The 11,166-nt window shown below is 32.6% G+C and overlaps 1 protein-coding gene across 3 annotated transcripts; it reads right to left on the reverse strand.

Moving 5' to 3' along the window:
- Window positions 1-5,811: 5,811 nt before the first annotated feature.
- LOC104088415 (serine carboxypeptidase-like 31) lies at window positions 5,812-10,961 on the reverse strand. 3 transcript variants are annotated; one of them, XM_070195611.1, is made up of 10 exons: window positions 10,601-10,961; window positions 9,928-10,035; window positions 9,726-9,821; window positions 9,344-9,436; window positions 9,135-9,217; window positions 8,726-9,010; window positions 8,501-8,622; window positions 8,307-8,402; window positions 7,725-7,830; window positions 5,812-6,207 (listed from the first exon to the last, which is right to left on the reverse strand). In XM_070195611.1, the coding sequence occupies exons 1-10, from the start codon at window positions 10,905-10,907 to the stop codon at window positions 6,136-6,138; spliced, it is 1,368 nt and encodes a 455-aa protein (XP_070051712.1). In that variant the 5' UTR covers window positions 10,908-10,961; the 3' UTR covers window positions 5,812-6,135. The 3 variants fall into 3 exon arrangements, with proteins under 3 accessions (XP_070051712.1, XP_009591368.1, XP_009591367.1); XM_009593073.4 differs by lacking the exon at window positions 5,812-6,207 and adding an exon at window positions 7,126-7,537 and having other exon boundaries at window positions 9,726-9,800; window positions 10,601-10,959; XM_009593072.4 differs by lacking the exon at window positions 5,812-6,207 and adding an exon at window positions 7,126-7,537 and having other exon boundaries at window positions 10,601-10,959.
- Between the last annotated feature and the right edge of the window lie 205 nt (window positions 10,962-11,166).

Raw genomic sequence — 11,166 nt, forward strand, 5'->3', positions numbered from 1 at the left:
GCAAGTTCCACCATAAACTACCAAAATATACTAAATAAAGTTAGCAAATGTTGAAAGTAAAATTTATCATGAAAAACGGAAAGGTTATACTTCAAATATATTCAACTACCCATTTTGGAAAATCATATGCTTAACTAGGAAATACCAAAAAGAAATTCAGGAAGAGCTAAAGAAAGAATAAAGATATCTTGAACTTACCCACTACCCATATCAATACGATAGGGAAATTTTGGAAACTAGCAAAGCACAAGCACTTGTCCTATTCACATAAGAGCATAACAGAGAAATTCTTAAAATTAGCATAAACGCTCGAGTCACGTTTACCGTATTCCTCATTTTCTCAAGAGCAAGATGGTTATCACAAAATTACTAGCTTACTAAATGGAAAGACACAATTCGGAGCAAGAAGAGAAAACCTAACACAAACCTTGGAGTAGAAAGTAGGCGTAATTGCTTTGTACATATCTTCGATGGACTTTGGATGATTAAAATTTGCTCAAAAACACAGAAAGAAGAACAAAAAACCCTAAATAAATAAGATTGTACAGAATCTGAGGTGATTGTTTGAATTCCTAAAATTGTTCTTCAAAGTAAATACAGTAACAAAATAGGAGATAAATCAACCTCCAGAAGTAATCTAGATGTTGAGGTGGGAACATGCTTAACGAAGAGAGATAACAAACAAAGATTTCAATTGTAACAGTGTAATTGAAAGGAGAAAACCTAGAGCCAAAGTGAAAAAAATAAATGAGGAAATTTTTTTCTTTTTGCCGCATTTGCTTTTTGGCAAAAAGTTGAAAAGAAATAAAAAATTTACGCCAAAAATTAGGTACTAAAAAGGGTTTTTTTTTTTACCAATATACAAGTTTATGAGTTCCTATCTTAAGTAAATTTATAATTATAATTATATTTACCGTCAAATATTTATAAATTTTTAGTAATTTTTTTAATACATATATATTATCACGGTAGAACCGCCCCTGAATATACGTAATTAGTTGCAGAGAAAATCAAGTGTTTCACCAATAATACCAAATATTTTGGCAACAATAAAAATGTATTGTTGCCAATTTATTATAATTTAAAAATTTACTAAATAACCAACAAAATACATTAGCCAAAAATTTTAATTACAGTCAAATCTCTCTATCATGATATTGTTTGTCTGCATATGCTTTAGCAAAATAATTAGTATACACCTATAATATTATTTTATATTTAGATCTTGTTTGACTATTATATACAAAAAATATAAAAATATTTATTTTTCCAAACTTTTTAAGTAATAAAAGAATAAAATATTTAAATTTAAAATCTCAAAAGATATTCATATTTTACTAATTAAATTTTTAAAAAAGATAATACATTATTAAAATCCATAGTAAGAAGCTTCAGTTCCGGTAACATTGGCTGTAGAAGTAGGAATAAGATGAACAAGAAATGGAGCAGATAATGGTGAAGAACTTACCTGTGATGGTGAGATGGCGGGCTCGTTGTTGGCCAAGGCAGAGTAATGGGGAACTCTATTTGCAGGAGCTATTAGTATGTCATCAGGGAATAAACTTGTGGAAGGAGTTGATACTTCTCATGTGGTTGGAGAAGATTCAGTGGTATATATTAGCCAAAACTCCAGTTCAGCGGAATTGACACGAGGAAGAGTGTTCTGGTAGTTCTTGAAAGGGAACACAGACTCTAACAAAATGACATGCCGGGAAGAGTAAAATTTCTGATTTTTAGGATTGTAACAGATGTAACTATTGGACATTTTTGCATACCCATAAAGATACATGAATCTGATTTATTTTCTAATTTGTGATTTGCGTATGGCTTGAGCCACGGATAGCATAAACAACCAAAGATACGAAGTTTTGAGTAGTTTGGAGCAATATGAAATAACGCTTCATAGGGAGATTTATTTTTGAGAGTGAGTGAGGGTATTCGACTGATCAAGTATATGACTGTCTGATATGCCAAGGACAAAAAATGAAGTGGAACATAAGCATGGTGTAGTAATGTAAGGGTCGTCTCTATGATGTGGCGATGCTTTCGTTCGGCTATACCTAAATATTGGGGAGTGTAAGGTGGGATTGCAAAATGTTGAATACCCAGTCTATTGAGTAAGGAACGTAGATCAATATATTTTCCACCACCATCACTGTAGATAGAACGAATTGAAGTATTAAAGTACCTCTCAACCTGATTTTTAAAATTATCAAAGATAACAGTAATATTAGATTTTTGTTTAAGTGTGAAAAGCCACGAGTACTTTGTGAATAGATCGAAAACACAACATAATAACGAGTCTTATCAAAGGATAAAATAAGAGAAGATCCCCATACATCTGAATAAAGAATATCAAGTAGTCGAACACTTTTTAAAGTATTTATTCCAAATGCAAGCCGATGACTCTTATTACATAAGTAAGAATCACAAAAGGTAAAGGACATGGACATAGAGACGGGAGGATTCAAGGACGAGACAATTAATTTTGTGATGCGAGGTTAAGGATGACCAAAGCGAGAACGCCACATATGTAATGGTGGATGACTGGTTGAAATTGAGAATTGAGTGGAAGGTGGTGATGGCCATTCATAGATTTCCTGCTTTATTCTGACCTTGAAGAAGTGATGCCCCCGTTCTCAGATCCTTCACAAGAAAAGAATGTGGAAAGAATTCAATAGAGGCATTATTTTATTGACTCCATTGCTACTGAAATTAGATTCTTTCGTATGTGAGATGCACACAATACATATTAGCACAAATGGATTAGTAGAGTTAGATTTTGAGAGAGTAGTATGTCATATATGTGAAATAGGGATACCATTACCATCACCAATAATGATTTTATCTATCCCAATAAAGTCAGATGCATACGTAAGACGTTGTGGATCATTCGTCATGTGGTGAGAAGCACCCGAGCCAACCACCCAACGATTATTTGGTAAGTTATTACGAGCAACAAAGTTGGCTTGCATTTCGGCAGCTACAAACTTTAAGGATATGACCAAATTTATCATAGAGTTGGCATTGCACCCGTTGATTATTGGATTGCCTTGGCAGATATCCATTTTGTTGTCTGTGTTGGTTGTCCAACTGTCCAGTCGTGAAGGATGTCCTGCGGTTGCTATTGAAGTTGTTACCACGAGGTCGATTATTCGAGGAGCTTCTATAGATAAGTTGAGCAGTGATGGTGAGTTGTTCCTTTTGGCATCTTCATGTTTAAGGAATACTTCATGACCAAGTAGTTTGTCATATAGTTCTTCAAAGCTGATGGGTGTGTCTCTGGCTCGGATGGCTGCTGAGATTTCATTGTATTCTGGACCTAGACCACTAAGAACTTTGATGGTCAACTCCTCACTGGTAAGAGGAGATCTTGTCGCTGCCAATTCATCTGCTAGAGATTTGATTTCACCCATAAAGTCGACAATTGATCTGGAATTTCTTCGAAGTGTGGATACTTGTCCCCGCAGGCCGAAAATTCGAGCTTGGGATTTGTTTGCGTATGTAGTGTGAAGGCTCTACTAGGCAATTGCTGTTGTGGTAACATTGGCAATAACTGGTGCTATTGTACTGTCTACAGAAGCCATGATTGCATTTCGGGAAGGCTATCTTGCCTCGTCCAAATTTTGTAGGCTAGATTGAGTGTATTTGAACCATTTGTTGCAGTAAGGAACTGTGGCAGACACTTCTCTGCACCATTAATATATCCCATCAGATCATATCCGATGAGAAGGGTTGAAAGTTGAGCCTTCCATGTCGAAACATTATGACTGCCAGTGAACTTGAGAGGCAATTGCGAGGCAGGATTGATGGTGATTAGATGAGTTTATTGTGGAGGGTTGCTGCCACTAGTAGCAGTGACAACAACAACTTCGGAGTTTGAAGGAGCCATTATTGTTGGCTGATTTGTAACTGGTTTTGATTCTGGTTTGATTTTGAGAAAAGGCAAAGTGAAGTAAATCGAAGGGGGGAAAATGAAGTTCGCAAGATCGAGCTACTCGTTAGAGGTTTTCAATTCTCTGATACCATAATGAATCTCAATATCCGTAGGAAAAGGATTGTATTTATTGCCTCAACTATGTACAATTTATATAGTACCTTCAGAAGGTTTTAATTTAAATAGATAAGTACAACAGAGATATTCACAAGAGTTTGAGTGTGACTATAACTAGGACTCTAGCTAATGTAACTTAAAGTAAATAGATCACGTTGATGATAATGATCTGTTAGGATTTGGATTATCCTTATCAGTACCTACAAAGAATTAAACTCTCTCAAACACATGCATATTAAAAAACTAAATGGAAATTAAAATATTCAAATTTAATGGAAAAAATATATAATTGTAGGTTGATTTGTAGATTTCAGTCACTTCTTGTAATATAACACTTGATCAAGTGGCGAAGATTTTTGCCAACTTTCAACAAAAGGGTATTCGTTAATCTTCTCCAGAGGAAGTCTACAAACTTAACAATTGAATCTTCTATCTCAACCAAATAGTAATAATTTTAAAAAATTTACTAAAATTAACTAGAACTAGCATCGTGCGGTGAAACACAAAATCAATTAATATTTGAGTAGAGCTGTTAACAAGAAATAATTTTATAAAAAATATATTTGTATAATGATGACTGCTATTGTTATAGGTAGAATGTGGTTATAAAGGTTTAACATATAACATGATAAATTGATTAGAAAAAGTTAATAGTGAAATGTTGCTATAGAGTATGACTATAATAGAGAGTTTTGACTATATATAGTTATATGCCAAACTGTTTGCACTCTACTCTAGTTTAAAGGCAAATTTAAGCCTTTTCCCTTGCAAAAAATAAAAAAAAAAATAAAAAAAATCACATGTTGGACCACTTCCGTCATTAGTGAATAAGGGCATATTTAAACCAATCATGTAACAACATTGAGTATATTTGACCTCAACTATTGACACATAATATATTTGGGTCTTTCTCAAAGTTAGTGACATATTTGAATATTGTTTCTACTTTTATAGTGTTAGAAATTCTAGTTGCAGTCAATTAGACACAAAACTTTTTACACTAAATTCTATATTTCTGTGAAATAATGCAATCATTCCCCCAAAATGTTTAGATAAATAATACCAACAATTATCACTAGGAATAAGTACAAGATTTTTCATAGCTAAAAATCGCACAATTTAACTATAAATTATAATTATCATTATCTAAGAACCAATTTGTGATTACTAACCTTTTTTCTGAATGTAATTTTAATAACTTGAGACAAATATTTTTATTTTCATCACAAATCGTACACAAGGTCAACGACAAAATAATGTGTGATTAGAAATTTTATTTTTGAAGCTAAATATTATTCCGTAAATGGTGTTTAATATTTTTTTGGCGGAAAATCTTATTAGAAAAAGTTTGTTATAAAATTTGAATATCATCCCTAAATTAGTACATCCAAATATGAAATCTAATATTTATCACAAAAAATGAGTGATTTGTGACGAATTTTTACTTGTACCTAGACACGATATTTTTTTAGACAAAACCACATCGTGGCTAAATTAAGTATTATATAGGGACATCAGAATGATCGTCACAAATTATCTACCTTATTTGTGACAAAAACTATGATCACCAAATGAGTACAATATTTTGTAGCTAAACTTTGCACTATTTAGCTAAAAAATTTTAATTGTTGATATTTTAACAATTGTTTTATGTGACGAAACTTTTTCGTATCTAATTTTAAGTATTTATTAAGACAAGGTTTTTCGTCATAAATGGTATACAATATCAATGACAAAAAATTTTGTCACTAATAGCATTATCTTTGTAGCTAAATATTTCCTAGTAAATGGCGCCAATTCATTTTTTGGTGGAAAACTTTAGTGGACTACAAAGTTTTGTGTTTCGTCACTAAAAGTATGTGACACGTGTATTTAGACACAAAAGGTAATTTTTGTCACAAAAAGTTAACAATTAGTGAGAAATATTGTGTCGTAGCTATAAATTTCGAAGCTAAATATTACATTTGTTGTAGTGAATGGAGGAGGAAGATCGGAGACGTCACCGGATCTGGATCTAACGGAGATACTGAAATCCATAACTTCTTCTCCTTCTTTGTATCTCACATCTGAGTGTATTCGTCTTACCTGTGACTTATTCCTCCACCACTACTTTTCACGCCGAAAAACAAAGCCGCCTCTTTCTTCTCCATTACCTTTCACGTCGAAAAATCGTTGTATAAATACAGTGCATTTTGTATTTTCGTCAGAGATCTAAAGTGTATTTTGTATTTTCGCCGGAGATCTGATGGGGTTTGTATGTATTCTCCATTTTTAAATACAATGTGTTTTGTATTTTCGTCGGAGATTTGATTGTATTCATTATTTTTTAGTTAAATACAATTAATTTTTAAAAGGATTTAAATATATTCTTCATTTTCTTAGTGTAAATACAGTGGTATTTTGTATTTCGTCGGAGATCCGACTGGGTTTGATTGTATTCTTCCTTTTTAAATATAATGTATTTTGTATTTTTACCGAAGATTTGACCGGATTTGACTGTATTCTTTGTTTCGTCATTTTTTAGTATAAATTCACTCAAATAAAGTCGAATATGTTCAATCTTGTCACATCAAATAAGGTTGGATACAACTGATCTATTTATTCAAATACAGGCAGAAAAAATAAAAAGTAAAATAAAATAAAAAGTACAGCTTAATAGTGTATTCAAATACAGCAAATTGTCCAAAACTTGCTATGAAACGTAAATGCATAAAATGTAGCTAGAAATTGTTAAAAGCTCCTTAACCCTTAAATGAAAGACCATTTCGAGAACTAGTCCAACAAGACTGTTGGAGGAGGTGGGCCAGTGGAGGGGAGAGGCGAAGACTTCTCTTTTACGTTGTTAAACAAGGAGTAAGGAATAATTAAATAATTAAGCCACAATGGACAAATAAGTTTAGCCTGCTAACCTTACTTTTTTTAAAAACATTATTACTTCAGTATGCAAATTAAACTGTTACATATAAAACCTGAGTATTAAACACTTTGCCAATTTCTCCATTTTGGGTTTTGTCCCTTTTTTTCTTTTTTCCAATGGATGGATCGGGGAGTGAAAAAGTTGTAGTGCCAAGTGAAACAGAAATAAAGGAGGGATAGTTTAAGCCATAAAATATATCCTCCTATATATCATATATAGTTATGGGAAAGCCATTACATTATTCAAAAACCAAATATATCTCCGTAGGTATACTGCTTCGTCATGTGCTAATTTAATCCCTCTAGCTTTAAATATAATAGCCCCTCCCATTTGAAGGGTAAAATGTAAAGACAAAAAGATGTAGTGCCTTAGAGCAAAAGTCTCATCTTAATAAAGTCAAAAGAAGGCCCTTTAATTTAGATTCGCTGGAAAGGAAGAGATTGTCCATTAAGGAATGAAGTGAAGAATGCAAGTGATTCACTAGGTTTGAAAGTTGGAACGGCATGTCCTGCTCCTCTAAATGTTGCAAATGTTAAGCCCTTGTATTCTTGAACCCATCCACCAACCTAATCCATAACCAAAAACTTGAGAATTACCACTCTAAAACTATAGCTGCTTTTCAGAATTAGCATCATTTAATTATATAGTACATAGTATCTTTCAAGTTTCTTTTATGTGTATATATATACATAATTTTAGTTGAATAAAATTATAGAGTCCGCTTCTGTATTCCTTATCATTATATATATATACCTGTTTCTGATGGTACCAAGGTCTCCATTTTCTTGTAATGGGCAAACCTAGGGCGCTTAAGCTGTATCTTGTTGATAATACAGGAACTCTTCCATCAGTGTCTCCGCTGGGCCGACAAAAAGGATGATGAGGTATTAGAGCACAATATTATTAATTAAAATTTAACAATGGAGCCCCATCATTATGGCTTATTTGGCCTTGCTTCTAAAAGTAGGCTTATTTTAAAAAGTATTTTTTTAATTTTTTTTTTAAAAATATTTCTCAAAAAAGTATTTCGTATTTAATTAATCAATTTAAAAAGTACTTTTAAACAACAATTATTGTTTGACCAAGTTTTGTGTTTTTAAGTATATTTTTTTTCAAAATTGTTTTAGGGAAGAATTTACTTTTTTCTGCTTTTAAAAAATTATGCATTTTTTTCTTTTTAAAAACTTGACCAAACGCCTTAACTTTAAAAAAAAAAAAAATCTTTTGGCTAAAGCATGACCAAACGTGCTATAAAAGGCATTAGATTTTATAAAGGAGCACCAAACTTGGTCATATCCCAATAACGTACGATTATGTTAAGGAATAAAATTGTACCTGTAGACCCAAATTTTAAGTCCAGCATCAATGAGTTTGTGATATATAGGAAGAACTGATTCCTTTGAGTCTGACCAATTACCGAAGATCGACATACTGAATATTCAAATATGAAAATTTCTTGTTAGTTTCTCTGTTTTAGACTTCCAAGTCCTGTTTGGACTAAAGAAGACTTTTCAAAAAAAAATCATTACTTGCAGATGCTCCAGTTCTTGAGATGGTGAACGTGGAGAGCCTTTTGAACATCAGGTCTGTTGTAATAAGATGCAGTATAATCATCAAGACAGGGGTCATATCCTCCCATTATCCTCGGCATCTAATTACAAAATGCATCATTAGTTATTTTTAGATGACTTAAAAATTTATTTACACTAATATTGTAGGTAGAGGCAAATTCATGCAATTAGATATTGAGTTACCATCTTGGACTTGCTATCGAATATGACTTGAGTTTGCTGTTGTGAACTAGCAGTATCTCTTATGCAGACTGAAGTGTAAAGGCTGTAGATATCAATCTCCTTGTACTGTTTAAGTACTTCATCTACAGCCTGACTACAAGTCTGATTGCTCCACGTGTCATCACTGTTAAAATCACAGGAATCTGAAATAGTTTTGTGAGTTTCATCAGATATGACAGCATGGCTCCAAGCATAATCCACCAGACCCTTCCAGTCCTCTGCATCACAGGTTTCAGGATTACCAAGCTGCACCACAAAAAACAACATTTTTATTAAGTTAAATATATTCATTTATCAACATATATATATATAAAATAGGAAACAAATAGAGGGTCATTTTAGGAGAGGTGTAGAAGGACCATATATATACCAGTATTCCTTTTAGATCAATGAAAAGGGAAGAGTCTTTGTTCTTGTCAACAATGACTTCAGCCAACTCAGGTACATACTTTCCTGCCAATCAACCATCGAATAAGTAATTAGCAGGTACGTACAGAAAATTTTAAAATACATATATATATATATATATATATATATATATATATATAGTCAATGGTAGAGATAGTAATATTAAATTACCTGCATAACTCTCTCCAGCGATATAAAAGGCCCGTTTTCTATATGAAGGGAACTTGAGAAACCAATTGTGCAGAAAAGTGTATGTGTCGTTAGCTGGTAAAATAGTCCACAAAAGGGAGATAAAAACGGACGAAAAATTAGAAATTATAAGACAAATATATATATCAACATCATGTAAGATATTTCTTGAGCAATAAATAAATACTAAAGTATTACACTTATGAAAGATGATGACAGATAACTGAAAATTAGAAATGAAGACAAAAACTCAACATCACATAAGATATTTCTGAACAAATAGGGACATCATTTTAAAAGATGACAGATATTGTTGAAGAAAAGGAGTAATGGGAAGGCATGCCAAATGAATCATGAATCTCACCTGTGAAATCATCTCCAAGGTTATGATAATCACCACTGGTATTTGAGTATGAAAAGCCAACACCAATTGGAGATTCTAAGAACAACAAGTTTGCTTCTGCTTCATTAGAAAATTTAGATTATTGAAAAATAGTATTATTTCAAGCAGAAATGCATGCATGTAAACTAGTTTAATTATAGGATAGTACTAATAAAGGTCAAACCTTTGTTCCATGAATAAGGATTAAGTGTTAGGCCAAAACCATCAGAGTCCACAAGAAAAGGCCCTATCTCTTGAGTTGCTCCATATCCCACCGAAGAGCATCCCGGTCCTGAAATATTGTGAAGCTCATATCAGAAAAGACCAAATAATATAGTTAATATGAAATGAAAGAAAAAGAAAAGGTCATATATCTGATATCTCCTTAATGCCAATGGGATAGGTTCAAATGATATATATGTATGTGAACGATTTTGTTGGATATCTATATTTTAGTGACTATCGATAGTGGACTCTCTAAAGGCAAGGAGTTAAAGACATTGCTCTTCTTTTCCAAACTTCTTTTCAGTCAAAGAGAATTTATATATCTCGTATACCAAGCTTGAATATGTTGAGAGTGGTCAAAAGATAGTGCCGAATTCAAATTTCCATTTCTCAATCCAAGATTTGCCCTTAAGATATACTTTTGTAGATACATACCATGACATCTTCTTTTGTAGTTAGGTGTGTTACTTTGCATGTCTGAGAAACCATATTAATGAAACCAAAAGTTCATATATTTAAGTACTCTACATACAATTTTTCCTGCTTAAATAATAGTATATGGTTACTATAACATATTATAGCAGACCGCAAATGATGTAGGTCATCAATTTATTTAATTTAATTTATCTTACCTCCATTAAGCCAAAGCACTAAAGGTTTGTCCTCAGGTGCAATTGAGCATTCATAGAACCAGTAGAAGAGTGCTCTTCCATTGTTCTCATTTACTGTCACATGCCCAGCATAATGTCTGAAGTTTACACTAGGTTGTCCTGGCAAATCAGTGACAAGATCCTGATCACTGCCCAATGAAGAATCAGACTTCTTGTTATTGGACAATTGATGAGAACGTCCAATTACTTCTAATGGCTCCAAAATAAATAAGGAAATAATAAGAAGCAGAGAATATTTGGAAAACATAATCTTTGATACGATATCCATTTGGATTAAGCTAAATAAGACAACAATTTGGAGACGAGAGTAAGTTAAGAGTGCAAGTACACGACGACCCACCTATCTATTTATAGTTGTGGCAAAGCACTTTATGAACAAACCCATTATCTTTAAGGTGTGAATTATAGAAACCCAAACGTACCAAACTTATGTTTTAAATTAGAAATTAATCTCAAGCCTATGGCATCTGACTTTGATTTTTAATTAGGCAGGTTTTTCTAGAGTTTAGTTTGCATGAAAAAGGGTG

Source organism: Nicotiana tomentosiformis, chromosome 2 (assembly GCF_000390325.3).
Source record: "Nicotiana tomentosiformis chromosome 2, ASM39032v3, whole genome shotgun sequence".
Taxonomy (NCBI): domain Eukaryota; kingdom Viridiplantae; phylum Streptophyta; class Magnoliopsida; order Solanales; family Solanaceae; genus Nicotiana; species Nicotiana tomentosiformis.

Bases quoted from the DNA above. Each gene is read 5' to 3' on its own strand.
- LOC104088415 (XM_009593072.4), bottom strand. From the start codon at position 10,907: ATGGATATCGTATCAAAGATTATGTTTTCCAAATATTCTCTGCTTCTT. The intron at 9,822-9,927 runs GTTTGACCTTTA...CTAATGAAGCAG, and splicing joins TCCTTATTCATGGAACAAAG to AAGCAAACTTGTTGTTCTTA. The intron at 9,011-9,134 runs GTATATATATGG...TTTGTGGTGCAG, and splicing joins TTGATCTAAAAGGAATACTG to CTTGGTAATCCTGAAACCTG.